The 21,010-nt window shown below is 36.0% G+C and overlaps 1 protein-coding gene across 2 annotated transcripts in view; it reads right to left on the bottom strand.

Moving 5' to 3' along the window:
- ptprn2 (protein tyrosine phosphatase receptor type N2) overlaps positions 1-21,010 on the bottom strand; it is a 1,061,581-nt gene that overhangs the window by 701,523 nt on the left and 339,048 nt on the right. For both annotated transcript variants that reach the window (XM_028804141.2, XM_028804142.2), the window contains exons 4-5: positions 8,147-8,264; positions 6,241-6,400 (exon numbers count right to left, since the gene is read on the bottom strand). In XM_028804141.2, the coding sequence (XP_028659974.2) occupies positions 6,241-6,400; positions 8,147-8,264 (278 nt within the window). The remainder of the gene's footprint in view (positions 1-6,240; positions 6,401-8,146; positions 8,265-21,010) is intronic.

The raw sequence follows: 21,010 nt of genomic DNA, 5'->3' as shown, positions 1-21,010 counted from the left end.
CACACAATATTAGATTAAACACCGTCCCTTTTATCATCGCAGATCAGTTTAAATACCTAGGGGTAAACATCACAAGTAAACGTAAAGCTCTTTATCAACAAAATTTTGCCATCTGTATGGAAAAAAATAAGCAAGACTTGCATAGATGGTCTACCATTCATCTTACTTTAGCTGGAAGAATTAACATTGTTAAGATGAATATCTATATTACTAAACGACAAACGAAAATTTAATTTATGCACGGACAGCGGACGCACCGAGGCGCATGCGCACAGTGCCTCTGCGCCCCAGAGTCAAACCCAGCGGCTTCCCAGAGTCAGTAGTTGGCGCCCAAACAACACAACCTGTAAACTAAACTTGCTCTAATCCACTATGCCAGCAGCCAGTGGGGCATATTTGGATCACATGACGGAAATTCAGTATTAAAAGTAAGTTGAATTATGATTCCTAACAGTAAACGACATCTACCTAACAACACAGCCACTGAACAACAAAGAGTGACCACATACATAAAAACAATAAACGGAGGCTCCTACAACGTGCTTCAAAAACACCAGACGCAAAGAAGTCACGGCTCCACAATGAAAGAGCTCAACTAACAGAAATACAAAAATGAACCCGTATGGATACACACAATGAACGAAGGCGCCCACAACACACTTCTGCAACAGCAGAGGCAGTAATACAAAAACGAGCCCGTATGGCTACAACCTGTAAGCTAAACCTGAGGTACAGCGTGCACACCAAGTTGTACAGTATATATGCACAGATGCCAAGGGCAACAGGCAAGTCATTCACACTACCACCGCTGCCAAAAGCGAGACTGCATGGATAAAAACAATACACGAAGGTGCCTACAACGCGCTTCTGAAACATGCCTCATGACTAGCAGAATCGTACATCAACATCGCTGCCATACTGTGAGTGGCACTGCTGTGGAGTGAAGTGGATGCACCCACCCTCCATGATATTTCATCCCTCCAAATATTGGAGGGAACAGAAAGTGATTGCCATTCTTGGATTTGCGATTCTTTTGAGAATCGTGGGGTTACTGGTCCTTCCTAAGCTTCTTTTTCTATTTCAAAACATTCCAATATACACAGGGTCACGGGGGTCTGCTGGAGCCAATCCCAGCCAACACAGGGTGCAAGGCAGGAAACAAACCCCGGGCAGGGCACCAGCCCACCGCAGCCCAATATACATCAATAAATCATTTTTTAAGAAATTAGATTCAACCATAACCTCATTTATTTGGAATTCAAAACATCCACGTATCCAAAGGGTGACACTAACAAAGACCTAAGGCAGAAGGTGGTATGGCTCAGCCTAACTTTCAGTTTTATTACTGGGAAGCAAATATACAAGCTATAAAAACCTGGACATGGACACAAATAGATGAACATACACAGGTATATTTTATATTCCTTGCTTTGTTAATTTAAGCTTTTGGACACATTTATACCCATTTATATTGTCACAGTTGGAGGCTCCATAAATGGAGCTAACATATGAAACACAAATGAAAAAACATTCCTACACAATCTCTTATTCCAGAGTGCTAAGTGTAATTTTTTTATGTGTGATATGCAAGCACTGCTTAGATCTGGAAATTCAGCCTTATGAACCATCTCCACTGAGACAGAAATACTGTATAAGAAAAAGTGAAAAATCCATCATCAGACATATTATGTCATCATCATGAAGTCCTAAAACACCTGATTAAAGTATTAAACTATTCATTCCCCTTCAATTTCTGCATACTCTGCTGTGTTGTAGATTTAATTTTAAAAAGTTAAATTTACAATTTTCCCATCATTCAACATTCAATAACATCCATCCATTATCCAACCTGCTATATCCTAACTACATGGTCATGGGGGTCTGCTGGAGCCAATCCCAGCCAACACAGGGTGCAAGGCAGGAAACAAACCCTAGGCAGGCTGCCAGCCCACCGCAGAATAAATAACATATAATCACAAAGTAAAAATGTTTTCATAAACGTTTACAAATTTATTGAAATTCAAAAACTGATGTCTGTGATTCATATAAATATTCAAACCTGTAATTCAGTACTTTGTAGAAGCCCCCTTGGCAGGGATTACAGCTTCAAGTGTTCTTGAGTAAGTGTCTACAAGCTTTGCACACCTGGATTACGGCAGTTTCTCCTCTTTTTCCTAGCAGATCCCCTCAATCTTTGTTAAGTTTAATGAGAAGCATCTATAAACTGCTATTTTCAGGCATCTCTACAGATTTTCTATGAGGCTTAATTCTGGGATTTGGCTGGTCTATTCAAGGACAGTCAGAGATTTGTCTCAAAGCTATTCCAGTGTTGTCTTGGCTGAATGTTTGTGTAATTGTCGTGCTAAAAGCTGCACTGTCACCACAGTCTGAGATGATGTGCATTCTGGGAGAGGTTTTCTTCAAGGATTACTCTGGGCTTGCATGCATTCATCCTTCCCTCAGTTCTGACCAGTCTTCCTGTCCCTTCTGCTGAGAAGTACAGCATGAGGCTGCTACCACCATGTTTCACTGTAGGCATGGTATTAGGCGGGTGATGAGTAGTGCCTGGTTTGTACCAGACATAATGCTTGAAATTCTGCCCAGAGAGTACTTTACCTCATGCTCTCAGAGTCCTTTAAATGCCATTTGGCAAGAGTCACAGTCTCTATCAATGACATCTAACTGATGGAGTGCAGTTAAGATGCATCCAAAAGGTTCTCCCTTCTCAGCAGATGACTTCTGTAGTTTTGTTAGATTGACTGCTGGGTTCCTGGTCTCCTCCCTGGCCTTCTTGCCTAGTTACATAGTTTAGGTGGATGGCCACCCCTAGAAAGAATTGTGGTGGTTCCAGGCTTCTTCCATTTCAGAATTACTAAAGGCAGGATGTTCCTGGAAATACTCAAAGCTTTAGAAATGGTTTTATATTCTTTTCCCTAATCACTGCTTCAACACAAATTTATTGCAGATATCTACATTGAGTTCCTTGTTGTTCATGGCTTGGTTTTTGAACTGAAATGCTGTGTTAAAGGTGGAACCTTATATACACACACACATGCCTTTCTAAACTATATCCAATAAATTCAGTTTGCAGCAGGTGGATTCCAATCAAGTTTTAGACACATCTCAAAGATAATTAAAGCAAAAAGGATGCAACTGACCACATTTTGGTGTGCCATAGCAAAGGTCATGTCCATGTGTAGGTTGACAGGCAAATATGGAAAATTTATCCTTTTAAAATTAAATCTACCACACAAAAAAGTGTGTGTAAAGTGAATGTTCTGAATATTCTCTGAATCCACAATAGATAGATAGATAGATAGATAGATAGATAGATAGATAGATAGATAGATAGATAGATAGATAGATAGATAGATAGATAGATAGATAGATAGATAGATAGATAGATAGATAGATAGATAGATAGATAGATAGATAGATAGATAGATAACATTGTCAGGACAAATGTACTGTCATGTTTATATTTGATTTTCTAAGCCATTCTCCATTCTAATAAAAGTCCACACGCAAACAGATAAATTAACAAATAAAATTTAATTTGTGAAGCTCAGAAGTAGTCAGTGTTGGAGGGCCATAATGGTTATAGATCTTAATAGAATGCTAATATTTGCTTTCAACTGAACTCTTTGCTTAATTAGAAGCTTGTTGTTCTGCTCTGAATTTGGATGCAGAATTAGTCAATTTAATCAATATCTGCATAATTATTGTTCTGTCTTTTTGTGCACAGGAGTACATGAATTGTCATGCTTGTTTGCTTAATTCTGATTTATAATTTTAAGTAAAATAGCCTTTACATAGCTGATAATTAGGGATGAGCAAGCATGACTATGAATAAAAACTAATATCGATCCTATATAGGAAAATGAGATTTAATTCATACTTCTATCAGTTAAAAACACAAAGGAAACATTCTATGAAAATACACAATAGGTCAAGCCAAGTTTAGGACCTTTTGTTGCATTCATTCAATTGGTTGATGGGATGTCACATAATGCAGGGCCATTTCATACCAAAATAGCACACACTAATAAATAAGACGTTAATTAAATTTGATTTTGGTAAAATTGAGACTCTTTCTCAGACATTTCTATTGGTTAAGATTTTTTTTTCTTTCATTATGGATATTTTGAAAGTTTACACCTCTTGGAATGTGACCATGTACGTGTTTAGTATAGATAATTTAATTTAAAAAAATATAAATATTCTGTTACCTAACTTTAACTGTGTCATACTGCCATTATACAGTTTCATCTTTTTTTTAGCAGGTTAGTAGGACATGCTGCACTGCTGCTAAGGGCTTTAGTGTCTTGGGTCTGGTCATAATCTTGTCCGTTTGTTAACAGCTCCTGCAAATTCTTCTTTAGACTTTGTTAACATTTTAACCCTCCAGTTTTTGATGTGTTTCTGAATTTTTTTTGATATCAAATCTCATTGCACTTTCTTTAAAACACGGTTACTTCACGGTTTGTTTTAATACACATGTGTGGTTGTTCACAACCTTCATAGCCACACACAATTCTCAGCTGCTTTGGTCATTTGGTACGAGATGTGTTCCAATTGGTGTGGACTGCTTATAATCAATCCTCTTGAGAATGAACATTGAGCTCATCACTTTTTTTGTGTCGCTTTAACATTTGTGTTTTTTATTTATTTAATGACAAGATGACCATTGCCAGTTCTGAGAACAGTAACATTCAACTGTAATTAGCAGGGGACATTCGATGTTGCTCCTTTAACAATTTCTGAGTTTTTCTATGCTATAAACATGCTATTAGAGTCATATATGTACCAATAGTCTTGAAAGCACATAAGACAATAACAATCTGATTTTCATGGGACTTCAAATTTTTCACTACACAGTCTCTTCAAGGATTTTCCACCCAATGTGCACATGCCCAATGTAAGTGAATATCTATGTCATATGCGTTTTCACTTATTTTAGTGTGGATGAAGATATTTTTGTAAATAATGAGAAAACCCTAATGAGGACATAGATTGTTTTCATTTAAATGAAAATATATTAGTATTCTGAGGCCTGCTCTCTAATGAAACTGGAACAATCATTAGTGAGAGAGAAAGGGATTTGTGAATACTGATTTGTCTATTACTATACAGTATTTACATGTTGTAAGAATGGATGCTGTATAGCGCCCGACCCGATGCAAATTGGACACGGGAAGCACGAGTAAAATAAAACAAACTGTTTATTTTCTTCAGCCTTAGGGGACGTCTTCCCCATAATCCCTCCTGCCACAACACTGCACTTACTCTACCTTGTCACCACCACCACTCCTCCCAAGCAACCTTGTCCTCCTCCACCCGACTCTGGCCGCTGAGTGGTGGTTGCTGGCCCCCTTTCATCAGGCACCAGGTGTTCCAGGTGGCTGATTGCTGACATTCAGCTGCACTTCCGGGTAAGGCGAAACCAGTGCCCAAAAGGGGCCAGCTGCTCCTGCTGAAGCACCCCCTGGCAGCGCCTGTGGAACCCCACAGAGCTGCACAGGACTCCAACCCCCATGAAGCCCTGGGGAAGTCCGAGGCACCGCTGCAACCAAGGGATGCTGCCATCTAGCGTCCCGGGGAGAAACTGGGCTTCCCACCCTTGTCCCCCTGGCAGATATGGTGAAGGGGCGTCCCGGCCAGGCATGGACCCCGGCCATCTGTTACAATGTGTATGCATTTTACATTTTACATAGCTGCACTAAGAATAGCAATGGTATCAAATAAACTGTTTGCTATATACTGTATGTACTTTACTACAGAATAAGCAACTGAGGTGTATACAACATCCCTGTGGACTAATAAAAAAAAAAAACTGCCTGCAGAAAGTTTTTGGTTAGCATACTATATCTCATTATAAGTATGAATAATACTCTCCAGGCCTGGACTAATAATGCTCTATTCATTTCTAACCATTTGAAAACATTCTTCTTGTGTTATACAAATCCCCAAAAACAGAAAATATCTTTAATGTCAGCATCATCAGAAACAGGTAATTTGAATGCATAGCTATGCAAAGATGAAATTTCAAAATGTCAAACTTAACACAGAACTCAGAATTGAGAGGTAACAGCCCAGATCCAAACATTGCCATGACAACCATGTCAAACACATGCATATCATTTAATCATCTTCACTTTATGATACTGAAAAGCACAGAAATCAAAATATAGACAACCTATCAGTTGAAGAAGTAGTGATCCCATAGAATTCAGTGCTTACCTTCATTGGAAGCTTTTCAACATTAGTCTTCTGAATAGCTGGAGCTGCTGACTGAGGCAGAAAGCCCAGAGACTGGAGGTATTGCTGTAGAGATCTCCCCAGGTTAGAGTCAGCACCTTGACCATAATTTCTTTCAACATCTGTCCCCTGGGTGCTTGTCCTATAATTAAAATGGAATGATATGATAATGATAAATTTTGACGTACTTTGTTGAATACTCCCGTTTTATTTTAATTATAAATAGTTCTTAAATTTTCTTAAATTACTCTTTATTTCTCTTGCTATTGCTCTTAAATCTAAGTATAACTTCAAAACACTTAATCATTCTAGTTTACCCATTTCACATCCTGTTTTCAATTATTGGCAGGAGTGTACTTGTGTGGAGTTCCCATTTTATCACAACACGCATTTGAGTGTATGTTGCTATTGTTTTTGAGTGTCTGTGTGCAGTATACAAATAATCAGCATTTTTTTATACTACTCTTTAGCAATAAAAGGACCTGACTAAAATGCACTGGCATTTTGGTTTAACAGTCAACAATATCCTTTTGGGATTTTACAAAACAACAGTATTTCTGTTGGATGTTGAGGTCTATGAGAATAATACTTGAATGGCTCGAATGAACTTTGCAGTGTGGGGGTTTAAAGAGATTATTATCTCTGTTTCTACAGAGTCTGATAAGCCTCTGTTTAATCATACTTGTACAGACACCCCCAAAACGTTTACTGGATGGAAAGTCTGAGCAAAGCATTCAAAGTCATCTGATGTGGGGGCTTATTTTGGTTAGGGAAGAAAAAAATGTGGGGTTGCTTATGTTGGTTGCAGGAGGCATTGACCTTATGCACTTCAAACCTTTAAAGAGTACATTCAGATCAGACTATGGGAACCAAGGATCACATCTACATGACCATTTTATGCTTTTCAGAGTAAACATTAAAAAATGTGATGAGCACAGGTAAATTCTTAGGTTTGCTTGTATACAGACTGTTGTGTCTTCTGATTTTTATTTTTAATTAATTCTGTGGCTCTTTAGCAGAAATATTACTTGATTATTTATTTATTTCCTACAAAGTTTTATATATTTTAAGGGCATCATCAGTAAATAATGGAGTTCGAACAAGACACTTGTCTTTCTAAGTAAATTATTTGAATGTTCTGACAGACATAAAAATAAAAAACAATAAGGCTTCAACTTTCTAGCTTGCAGACAAACAGGATGCTAAAAACAGAGAAACTAAACTGCAACCTGACTAGATTTGTCTAAGCACTTGCAATACACAGAACAGTAGCACAGGGATTTAATTAGCTGTGCTTCTTAGAGCAGAACAAAGAGTACAACAATTTGATGCAACCAGAAAATCGAGTCTTTTTTTTATATTTTTTGTGGCAGACATATAATTGAGTAAGATTAAGCTGGTATAGTTTCTTCTATCATTGAAATAGATGCAGCTATCCATTTCCTAAACCTCTTATCCAATTCAGAATTACAGGGATCCAGTTATACAGCAGCACTGGAAATAAAATGGGAAATAATACTGGACAGAGTGAATGTCCATCACTGTGTACACTCATGTACATGCACATTCTCATTCATAAATAGCTAATTTACAGTTGCCAAATAATTTAACCAACATGCATTTGGGATGTGGACAGAAAACCGGAGAGAAAATTACAGTACACTTTAAGTAAACTCACTTCTGTATGGACAATACCTGCAAACTTCACACAGGCAGCACTTATGCCTGGGATTTAACTTTGGATTGTTAAATCATAGCACTACTCTTTGTGGCACTAAGCCACATAATTATAATAATTTAGAACAACAATGGATGTGTAGTGGTACTGTACAGGATATGAGTCCATTTTGTGCACACAAACACATACACAAAAAAGAAACAGACTAACCTGGATTTGCTATTGCTGTCTATGTTTTTTGTCTCTGGAGTACGGTAGTAGATCTTTTGCAGTTTGGAAAGTTCATTTGAGATTATCTGTTGAGTTGTGTCATCTTGCCAAGTCAGCCCTATTCAGGAATATATGAAAAAGAAAGTTAGGAGGAAACACAGATATATTAGGGAAGAATCAAAGATGCACAACAGAATATGAAAAAAAGTAGTTTAACAGGTAAGATTTACAAAAATCTATATAAAGACAATTTAATAGATTTATTTATTATAAGTAAAACAAATGAGCTTAAGAGATATACAGTACATATTTTAAGAAGTATACTGTATATGAACTTCAATAACAAAATATTAAAAAAATATATAATGCAAGGAAAAAATTATACTATGTGCTCAGAACTTATTTTGCAAGGACTGTACCTGTTTTACGACTACTATTTTCATATTACTATAACTTACATGTTTAATAATACTTGTATAAAAAAGTGTAATTTTGATTTCAAATGTAAGGAGTGAGTGTCTGACAATATAAGGGAAGTGGAACATACCCACAATGTTCCTAAGTAAAATTTGTATGCTTTGGAGTTTTGGAGAGAATATGGTTGTGATTGTTTAGCTAATCATAGGTTGGTTGTTCTGCCAACTTGCCAACAAAATTAATTAATGAACTCAATACAAACATAAAAACATTTTGCAGTTTTACTCCAGTAAAAAAATAAAATGGTGAACCTTCATTTAAGAAGCCACAGATATGTAAAGGAAAAAAAATCATAGAAACAAGCCATGAAAGAGAAAATGAAACAAATAAATATTTCCCCTACATTTCACCTGTTAAAACAAGAAATAAATAGAACATCTCAAGAGACATAAAAACAAGCTCTATGTGAGAAGTTTTTTAAATGTAAATGTCTGGTGTGCTTCAGGAACTAGGTAAAATGAAGACTAAACAAAACCCCTGGGCCTGATGGAATGCTGCCAGCAGTGCGTGACAAGCAAATGTGTTTGTACATAAATACAGTGAACAGTACTGGGCAGCAGTAGCTTGGAATGACTAAACAAGGAATCATAAAAATTAAAGCAATCAGAAAAAGACAAACCAATTGTGATTCTGATGTCTATACCAGCAAAGAAGATATGGAAAATATTCAAAAATTGCAAAACACTTAAAAATTCAAGTTAATGTTGACAACTGAAAACAGTTATAAATGCGCATAAAAAACAGGACTTATTACATAAGTAAGATGGGTAATGATGATCTATAAGAAGACTGAAAAGTATTGCATTGGCCTATGGCTGAGTCACCAACAGTAGGAGTTAGCATTCCATCATGTAAATATGCCACTTCAGAACATACTGCAGTGAAGCATATAAAAACAGCAAGCCTGCCAAAATCACAAAAGAATTCCAACTATTGGAACCATAGGAAGTGGCCCTTCTAAGAAGAACAGGCTAGGCAAAAGACCAATCTAAAGAGCAAAGAGTCCACATCGGCACTCAGCGCTGGAGCTAAATAGTTAGAGTTTTACATTTACACATTACTAGCTGTGTTACCCAGGGTCATCTAGGAGGTTAAAGTCTGCAGATCTGATTGTATCAGAAAGAATTGGAGTGTTGGAGGTCGGTGTGGGGGTCCCCTTTCAAATTTCATAGAGATGAATGTATATGACAATGGAATAGCTTGTGGGGGACCCACCAAGTTTCTACTTATGCCGTCTCCCCTCTTTGTCTTGGATCCAAGAACACCACTTCCGCCTTATACTTGTCTCTCTCTCTCTGCATTTCTGAGATTTTGGGGTATTTAGGTTTTCTATTTTAGGGGGATTTTTACCCCTAAATATTGATACATTGAAATGTCCTTTCTTAGCAGATACCTACTTACTGACTTGGTTGAAACATCCTCCTAAATTTAATGTATTTAACAGGAAATAGTGTTTTTGTTGATAAGTGAGTGAGTGAGTGAGTGAATCAATCAGTCAAGTCTGAATTTTACATGTACAGTATATATAGATTCTCCTCTTCCTCACAATGTGCAGAAGCAATTAAACAAAGAAATGCATTTTTCATAATAAAATAAAAACTAAATCATGGGACATTATACTCTTGATAATATAATACACTAGTTAAAATTGCATCTGAAGTTCTACATAAACTCTAATAACCATGAGATTTTAGCACAAAAATAAGTATAACTTAATGCTTACAAACAAGACACAGTCATTGAAAACTACAATTATGTTTTATTTTTTTTTTATTTTATAATTCTTACCCTGCGGTGGGTTGGCACCCTGCCTGGGATTGGTTCCTGCCTTGTGCCCTGTGTTGGCTGGGATTGGCTCCAGCAGACCCCCGTGACCCTGTGTTCGGATTCAGCGGGTTGGTAAATGGATGGATGGATGGATAATTCTTACCAAATATCCCACTTCCTACATCTTGCAAGTTTTCTAAAACTAGTTTTCCATTACAAAGTCACATAGAGCAGAGTTCAACGTAGAAAATGGTCCTGAATTTGATGCCAGTCCATTAGTCTTATAAAACTTAAAAATATAAAAACTATAAATAACAGCTAGGTTAATTGGCATCTCTGAATTAGCATTGTATCAGTATTTTTTTTGTACGAGTGAGCCCTAAAAAAGCGTAGAGTCTCACACAGAGCTGGTGCCTGCCATGTACTGTACTGTATGTTGCCAGGATTGCCTCCAAAGATTCATAACTAGGTAATGGAGAAAACAGGCACAGAATAGAATAGATGGAAGGAAATAATGACCTAAATGTTCTCAAGGAATATTATGAGTAATGTATTAATGTATTAATTAATTAATTTATTCATTCACTGTCCCTCTATCTATCTGTTCACTATCTGTATTGTATTCATTTATTTTATTCAACTGCCATACCATGAAAAAAAATCTTTTGTGATAGCAGCCATGATCTTTGACCAACATTGTTACTCACTGCTAAAAAAAACAGGTTGATATGGCCTTGTCTTTATTCTTCCATTTCTTTTTTATAAAGTATTATGAATTCCATGTTTTCAATGCATTAGTGTAGGCTTGAAGCTAAAAACAGATTTTGTAAAAGGATGTATTTATCAAACCTCAATTGAAGGACTAACTATGTCTCTGTATACTGTAAATGAAAGGATATAATACAGCAATTTAACAAAGACCTTAGCTACTTATATATATACATTTATATACTGTATTTGTACAATATCCGTTAATTAATAAGCTCATTACATTTTGCATTTTACTACCTTATTGTTCACTTCTCTTTTCATTTGGAGTATTCTCAGTCACGTGTACAAAAAAGGGGTTTCTATTTGGAGCGCTGACTAATGCAGCCAGGTGCACAAACATTCTATTACTATTCATTGTAACTAAAAGCACTCACTGATTGTTTAGAGTATCCCATTTGTCATTAAAATAGGCTGAAGTGTGGGTTTACAGAAAACAAAATCATGTCATCCTTAATAAACCCACTTTTTGTTTAAATTCTCATAAGACATTCAGAGTGCATCCTGTCCTGTACTGTATAATGAACAAACAGGTTTTATAACCACACTTTACATACTAAGCAATTGGATTACACTTTACAACTGACAGACTAAATAAAAGCATATTGTACTTCAACAGACTGAACAGTCTGCTAAATGGAAATTTTGGGAAGGCATCAACAGGAAGTCATTGACTTTCAAAAATTCAAATCTGTCAAAAGCAGAGAAAAAAAACAATGTTGATTCAATAAACTATTGAAATAAAATCTACAGAAAATAAAGTTGTTTGGGAGAAATTTCAACATGCAGTACTGGTTATAGCATCTAGTTACTACTTTTCATTTCACTTCATAGGAGAGGGAAATAAGAGGAGAGGAATAATCCCCAACAAAGAAAAATTGCCAACTAATAATTACTCTTGCATCACTCTTATATTCCACCACCTAATACTTTGCATGTACCTCTTCTAACTGGTGAGATCATTTAGGAGTTCTTAAGAGTGGTAGAACACATCATAAAATCAAGCAAAGTCTTGAAAGCAGCAGAGATGTGAAAGTACTCTAACTGATCAATGCAGTATGTGGATATCGCTTTATTAAAAATGTTAAAATAACAAAAATACTGTATTACTTGAAACTACAAGAATATAGTAGTTAACAGATTAACAACATTAATTTAAATTAACCATAAAATAAAAAAGCTAAATTTAATGCTAAAAAAAACAGAGACAAATCCCTTCCATACTGTGATTCTCTAAAGCTGGATCCTAACACATCACTGCCTATTGGACCTCAGAGAAAGCATGTGAGTTTGTCTTTAAAATGAATGAGATAGCCAGCCATGGGAGGATCGATACTAACAATAAAGACAACAAGTGACTAAGGGGACTCCAATAGTGTTTAGGCAAAATGCATGTAGGAAACACAAGCAAAGAAGACTAAGAAAGGGAGACATAAGATAACCTAGAGATACACCAAGATGCTGGAGACTGGACTGTGTGTTGCTGTTCTATGCCTGTCTTTTTGCTTTATATTTCATGTCACAGTACAGTTTTGCTTCATGTTTTGTGTCTGTTTATACAACTAGGTCTTACTCTTTTTTAAAAGGGTTTTGCAGAGTTTTTTTTTGTTTTTTGATGTTTTTGCATTTGTACAAAGGTGCATGTACAGTGAGTCCCAAAATAATAAACTTTTTGAAACAGCTCTTAAATGGCTTGTAGGCATTTGTGTGAATTTAATTCATAGAAGGAGGCATTCTCTGGATAAAGGCAGAGCCCTTGAAATATAAAAGATAACTCTCCATAGGTAAGTGCATTGCAAGCTGTTCTAGATGACGCCAGGGGCTTGAGGCACATAAAGCTTTTATTGACACCAGTAACACTTCCTTAAAGAAATGCTATTCCTAAAGGCATCTTTGACATCAGTCAGTAATAAACAGAAATGAATACGTATTCGGTCAAAGCAGAGCTATAGAATGGTAAATGTTTAAACCACTGGAAACAGAAGCACTATTCAGGAGGTGGCTGAAGTGTAAGAAAGTTTAATCAGATGCCTTCACTTAAAGAAAGAAGTAGCTGTTCCGGCATAAAGCAAATAGCAAATATAACAATTATATAAAGTTTATTTTTTCTTCCTGTTGTACTATGTATTTTTTATATTTGTAAAGCTCTTTAAGGCACATTTCTGCATGAAAATATGCTATATAAATAAATGTTGTTGTTATAGTATGTTGCAAAAATAAAACAGCAGAAAATTTTTCACATGTTCTTTAAAGGAAAACTCCACCCAAAAATGATATTTTTAGATGTTATTTACCCACACCATGTAGTTTGTAGTGATGGTCAAGAAAAAATTTTACTCTCATACTTTAACACCTAATGGAGAGAAAAAAGTTTATATGATAGAAGCTGTGAGATATGGCCGGCTATTTATCCCGGCCAATACCCCCAGGCCGCCAGATGGAGCCCTCCTTGCAGCATGGAGGTACCCCGAATGCCAGCAGGGAATTATGGACACTGGACTTTTAATGCACAGCCCTGCTGGATACCACGGGGGCTGCCAGGAGTCGCTGCAGGGAGGCCCAGGGATTGTTATTTGCACCATAACCTGGAAGTGCGTCTTAATCACAGCAACACAAGGAATGACGTGCTTCCGGGGTGAAGAAAAAGGATTTTTATCTGACCCGGAAGTGTCCCATGTCACGTGGACCGAGAAGGCGAAACACTTCCGGGTCGAGGACTATAAAGGACTGTGGGAAATCCCAGACGGATGAGCTGAGTTGGGAGGCAGGGTGGCTAAGCGTCTGGGAGTGGAGGATTGGTTATTGATTTGTTTATTGTTTGAGTATTGTGGAGAGTAGGGTGCTTTGTGCACTTATTTATAATAATAAATATTCATTTTGGACTTTTATCTGGTGTCTGACGTCTGGTCTGAGGGTTCAAGGGGTCGACAGTGCCTCTATTTGCCGCAAAGCCAATAGTGACAAATGCAATTCAATGGCAAATAATGTGGAAAACGTTCATGTTAAAAAGAAAAGTAAAAGCTCATTTTACACATGTCTCATAATCCACATGGCACATATCCACTCCACACATTCTTTTTTGCTAAAATGTGGTTAAACATATACTTCCAGAAAATCAGTGCACATCATTAACAAGAAACTAAAGCCTCATGGGAATCAATCTCTGAATTGAAGCCCCATCTTTTCCCCTAATTTGTTAGTCAAGAGTCCTGCCAAATGCCAAAAAAGAAAGTGACAACAATTATGATACATTATATATAATTATTTCAGTATTGTAAAGCAAGTACATTTTATTTTTCTTAACTTTTCATCACTGGAGAAGTAAACATGCTAGTAGTATTGTATTAAACAAATTGTAAAGTGATCCTGTAGAAAACATGAAAAATGACAAAACATAAATGTTGGGAGGATCACATAGCCTCTGAAGAGTCAAGACCAAAAAGTGGTAGTCTTTATCAGAATACAAAAAGTAATCAGGATTATCTTTATAATTGCAGACCATTATCTTACTTTGCATCACTAGTGACTTAATACAATATAACGATTAAGGGTATAGTGTGCACATTAGTACAAAAATACAGAAAACAGAATACATTGGGAAGAGTTTTTTCCTGAAGTGATTTTAAAGATCATACATGGCAGATTGCTAAAGTTTTACAATCCACTAGAGCCAGCATTAATTTCAATATAAAGAAGTACATGAAAGTCACTACGCTTACAAAATAAGGAATGGGGCGGAAAGAAAAATCTCTGTATGTATCCAAAATCTGTATCAACTCAATGTTGGAATTAGGAAGAAAATAAGTTAAAAAAACTTCCAGAAAAGCAAACAGTACTCAAACTAAAGTAAAACTACAACCTTGTGCCTGAAGAAAATAAAGAAACAATAACATTCTGCATAAAGAGCGTCTCTGTAAAGCTGAGTAAAGTTCTTCCTGGGATTTGGAAAGCCACCATAAAGGGCTTGTGCAGGTCATAAAACATTAAGACCAAACATTGCTAATACACTAAAATAATATAAAAGAATATCACACAGTTAATGGGAGTTGAACAGCTGTATTGAATCTGAGTGTTTATAAGTGAGGGTCTGTACTGTTTAAAAAAAAAAAAAAACTACCCCCTACTGCCTAGTTTGCCTTATTGGTGGCCCTGCACCCAACATTATAGACAAACAATTAAAAGGTTAACACGATTCTGGCTTACACAGCTTACTGCATGGAAAGCAAGTTAAAAGAAATATTTCAGCTGTACTGCAGTGGGCTGGCACCCTGTTTGGGGTTTGTTTCCTGCCTTGTGCCCTGTGTTGGCTGGGATTGGCTCCAGCAGACCCTCGTGACCTTGTAGTCAGAATATAGTGGGTTGGATAATGGATGGATGAATTTCAGCTGTAAAACACATGCAAGGGCACATCTGGAACACTGTGCCAAACGATATAAAAGTCTTATTATTATATAAACAATAACAATTGATAATAACTTGATAATATGTTAAATGAGAAGGGAGGAACACAAGTGAAATATGGTTACAAGGAAATGTATAAATTCCATTATTCTTGGAAAATGTAATAAAGTATTTTATCACACAGAGAAAAGTTGATGAGTGGAAAAAGTTCTAAAGAAATTTGTCATTTATTTCATTACATTAAGGAAACAGAATTCAACAAGCTATAATTGGTTGAAGGGTAAGTTCTCATAAAAACCTTCCTTGTGGCCAGGGTCATCTTAGCAGCATCACAGGGGCCTGGGCAAAGTAGTGCACTGGGGCCCCTGTTTTTATAGCAAAACAGAAACCTACATAGGCATCAGAAACAATGTTGGCCCCTATGCTCCTGGGACACCCAGCCAGTGCCCAATGTGTCCACAAGATAAGATGGTCCTTCTTGTGGCCAAAAGAAACCAAGTTTACATCCCACACCTGTTCCTTGTGATGTCCAAGATGGGAGCATTGGAAAAAACAGATACCATAGAGCATGTTTTCCCTCTTATCAGAGAGAAAAACAAAAAAAATAAAATTTACTTTGTATTTCAATATCTTCTGACTATCTGGCTTCTTGATATTTTTATCTCACATCTTATAAACAACACCACAGTACTGCATATATTTAAAACTGAACACAAACAGCATTTAATAAGTTAGAAAATGTACACATTGCGTAACATTAGAACATTACAACAATCTAGATGAGAACAGGCCATTCAACCCAACAAAGCTCGACCGTTCCTCTCCACTTAATTCTTCTAAAATAACATCAAGTCCAGTTTTGAAAGTCCCTAAAGTCCTACTGAATTAATAGAATAGAATAGAAAATTCTATTAATAACTTACAAAGCTTTAAATGGCCTTTCACCGGACTACATCAGTGACCTTCTCCATCACTATGCTCCTTTTTGCCTACTAAGGTCCTCTGATTCTGGTAATCTTGTTGTGCCTCACACTAATCTGCACTCTATGGGTGACAGGGCCTTCAGCTCCATAGCACCCAGACTTTGGAATGACATCCCGAAATTAATTAGATCAGCTGACTCCATTAATTCTTTTAAAAAACAACTTAAAGCTCATCTGTTTAGGAAGGCTTTTAACTTAACTTAACATTCTGCCCTTTCTTTCAGTTTACCTCTCTGTCCAGGTGCTCAGGATAATTTGTGTGTCTGTTATATCACAAATTAGGTTATTTGTTAGGTTTTTCTTTTAGTATTGAATTTAGTATTTTACTCTGGTTTATTGTCCTTTATTATATTTAATGCTTTGTTATCTGTTTCATTGTTCTATTCAGGAAAACATTTGTATCCAATGTTACATATATCCTGCTGTTTTTATTTCTAAGACTCTGTGAAGCGCCTTGAGCATGGGAAATAAAATGTATTATTATTATTATTATTATTATTATTATTGTTATTATTACTGCCTACCACTCCACCTGGTAGCTTATTCCAAGTGTCCATGGTTCTCTGTGTAATAATAATAATAATAATTCATTACATTTATATAGCGCTTTTCACTGTAAAGAAAAACTTCCTGATGTCCTTGCAAAATTTACCCTTAAAAAGTTTCCAACTGGTTCCCTGTGTTCTTGATGAACTCATTTTAAAATAACAGTCTCACTCCACTGCATAATTTCCCATTATAATTTTAAACACTTCAATCATGTCTCCTTTTAATCTTCTTTTGCTTAAACTGAAAAGGCTCAGCTCTTTTAATCTTTATTCAAAATTCCCCCCTGTTGCCTTGGAATCAGCCTGGTCACTTTTCTCTGGAATTTGTATTGCACTGATATGTCTTTTTTGTAACCTGGAAACCAAAACTGCACACAGTACTCCAGATGAGGCCTCACCAGTGCGTTACAAAGCCTGAGCATAACCTCCTTGGACTTGTACTCCACACACCGTGTTATATAACCTAACATTTTGTTAGCCTTCTTAATGGATTCTAAACACTGTCGGGAAGTTGATAGTGTAGTCCACTACGACTCCTAAATCATTCTCATAAGGTATACTCTCGATTTTCAGACCTCCCGTTGTGTAGTCAAATCTAACATTTTTACTTCATATGTAACACTTTACTGACATTAAATTTCATCTGCCACAAATCTGCTCAAGCCTGTATTAAACAGAGGAGTTTGGTATTTTTGCCCATCGATCTACACTCAATAAGTCGTAATGACAAAGTTAAAACATGTTTTCTGAAAAGTTTGCAAATTAATTAAAGATCAAAAATGGAAGTCTCTCAATTATATGTTTGTAAAGCCATTCAAAATTAAGTCAAAAACAGAAACCTCTCATTTATATAAGTATTTAGACTTCTTGCTGTGGCACTCCACTTTGTAGTCAGGTGCATCCTGTTTGATGCTTTGAGATGTGTCTAGAACACAATTGGAGTCCGCCTGTAGTGAATTGAAATGTGGGAACATACAGTAGTTTAGAAAGTCATACATTTGTGTGTATATAAGGACCCACAATTCACAATGCGTGTCAGGACAAAAACCAAGCCATGAAGTCCGAGGAACTTTCTGTATACCTCTAGGATTAAACTGTAATGATGCATAGATTAGGGCAAAATAATAAAACCATTTGTGAAGCTTCAAATGCTCCCAGAAGCCTTGTGGTCACAAACTTGTGAAATGGAAGAAGTTTGAGACAAAAGTTGCAGAGTGAACTGATGCAGCAACATATCTTCCGAATTAAACAATAACTAGCTGTACATGTAGTTCCAAATCAAAAATTCCTTCTTACCCAGGCGTTATAATTATTATGATCCAAAAAGGATTAATTAAATTAATAAAACATAATGGCGCATAATATTTTGCACATGGTATTACACACAATGCAAACAATTCCTGCTTTAATAAATATCAGTGTTTCATGCTACACAGAATAGGTGCACATACACATGTTTAGGCAGCAATGACGTTCAATCAAAATTTAATATATCAATGTGTCTGTGGATTAAATAAGCTTTGCACTGGTATATTTTGAAATATTATTCTTTTTTCATACAATATACTGTATATGTTTTATTTCTACTTATTATTATGTTACATGTTTTTTTTTCCTTTATATCACAAATTCTTGCTTTTTATCCGGAAGACAGTATTGTTTGGGTTTCTGCCAGGTGTAATGCTAAGAAAGTTCTTTGTTTCCAGATATTCCAAGCAATGGACTGAAGCTCCTAATTAAATATTGATTGGTTTATCAGACCAAAATAATATCTTAAACTTATGCAAACAATGACCATACCCTGGCAATTAAAAATCCCATCACCACTGAACATCTGACATGCTAGACCATCAAAAGGGCTGACCTGGTCAACCCTAGGAGTATTGAATTGCGACTGTCCATAATCTTCGACCCTCCAGACTTTTCTGCACACTCCAAGAGTACTTGAACAAAATGATAAGCAATGCATCATGAACACGCAGAATGAGAGACAGAGAGAGGGAAAGTGAATGTTCTAACTGTTACAACAAAATTCACCCAGCCAATATTCATTTGGGGTCTCCCTGTAGGGACTGAGATGGACTGTATACTGAATGATTATTAAATACAAGCCAAGTATAAAATTGTGTTTTATTATTTATGTATTTACTACTTCAGCTCTGAGGCAGAACTGTAAATAGAACTAGCTTTTCACAGCTAATACTCCCTGCTTTAAACAGCATGTATATTTTCACATGTGGCTTCATACTAATCTACCAATTCTTAAATCGGTAATGTAATACCTGTGTTTAAAAAGAATACAACAGTGGCAATCTGAAAATGACAGCTTACTGTTTTCTACATCATAAGGTTAAAGTAATGCAAAGTGATTCCCATAATTCTTACCTCATTTAATTGTGCAGAACGGCAAATTCAAACAGTGGGTGGCTGAACAAATGGCAGGTTTGCATTATTTGACTCATAAAAATTACCAAACTACTGTAACTTGCAAACTGATTGCCAATTGTCTTTAAAGAGCAAAAAAAAAAACCAACAGCTTGATTGGTGCATCCCTACTAACAACTTAAAACTGGTTTCTAAACAATTAATATGTACATAATATTTTCTGTTTTCAAGGTTACATCAGCATATGCAGCTGTACCTAAAACCGAGTTATAAGCATACATTAATAACATAACATCAACGTTCTCAAATACACTTAATCTAATTTTTGATCACAAAAAAACAGAGCCTATCCCAGCACCACTGGAAGACTGCATGCCTATTGCAAATAAACCAACACTATTTTAAAACAAACTGTTCAGATAAGTAATCTTCACATCTCATCTGATTTTAAACCTACATTATTTGACCACATTACAAAAAAAAATGAATTAAGAAAAAGGCAGCCCATCTAATTTTCAATGACATTTTTTTTCATATTTTAATTGCAAGCCTACAAAAGATTGCAGCACATTTGTCAAGAGGCAAATCTAAACAAAAGAGTAAATATTCTGTAGGTTTTGTCATGGATTTTATATTATTTGTTAATATCATCATCATGAATAATGAATGAAAGGCCCTATCAAATGCGCATCAATTTCAAAAACTAATTGGTTTGTTAGGAAGGTGGGGCAGCAGTAAGCTTGGGGAAGAGAAGAAAAATATTCTTTTCCCCTGTGGTTTAACTTTTGCAACTGAATACACAGTCAAATACCCAGTAGGGTATTAATTTTAGCATCATCACTTTTGATCCTTTCCTACCGACTTGTTTTTAATTAAAATCCCATTAACCTTGGCTGCACATCAACTAATGTGATTTGCATACTAGGCTGTGTTTGTCAAAAGTAGGTCCTGCAGTAGATAAAAACATGAGCAATGATAAAAAAAATCTACTCAGAAATTAAAAATGCGTTTAAAAAGGTGGATTAGATTCTATACATAGTCTGTGATCTTACACTTTTTCAATAAAGGAAAAAAAAATCTGTTTTGTTAGCTATTATGATTAGGTGGCAAATTAGGTGGTGCAATGTTTAGTCCTGTTGCCTTGCAGGTTTAAAATGTTAGACTTGTCTATGTGAAGTTAGTATGCTTTCCCCATGTCCATGTAGGCATTCTGAAGTTCCTCCACTGTACTTCATAACAAAGGAAAGCAACAAAAATGTCTTGATTTCTCTTCTATTTCCTGTAGAGTAAATTAAGAAACATCATTGTCCAGAAACAATATTAAATAACACATTTTAATTATTTTTTTAGTTGGAATTTACAAGCATTTCCTTGTTTGGTTGTAGAGAAAAGCCAAGCAAAATGACACCTTTTATTGGCTAACTAGAAAGATTACAATATGCAAGCTTTCGAGGCAACTCAGGCCCCTTCTTCAGGCAAGATGTAATCTTTTCTCTACATTCATAACGGCTAACACGGTACAACACCCTAGTACT

The sequence above is a fragment of the Erpetoichthys calabaricus genome, chromosome 6, assembly GCF_900747795.2.
Source record: "Erpetoichthys calabaricus chromosome 6, fErpCal1.3, whole genome shotgun sequence".
NCBI lineage: Eukaryota > Metazoa > Chordata > Cladistia > Polypteriformes > Polypteridae > Erpetoichthys > Erpetoichthys calabaricus.
This window is presented reverse-complemented; position numbering and strand designations above follow the sequence as displayed.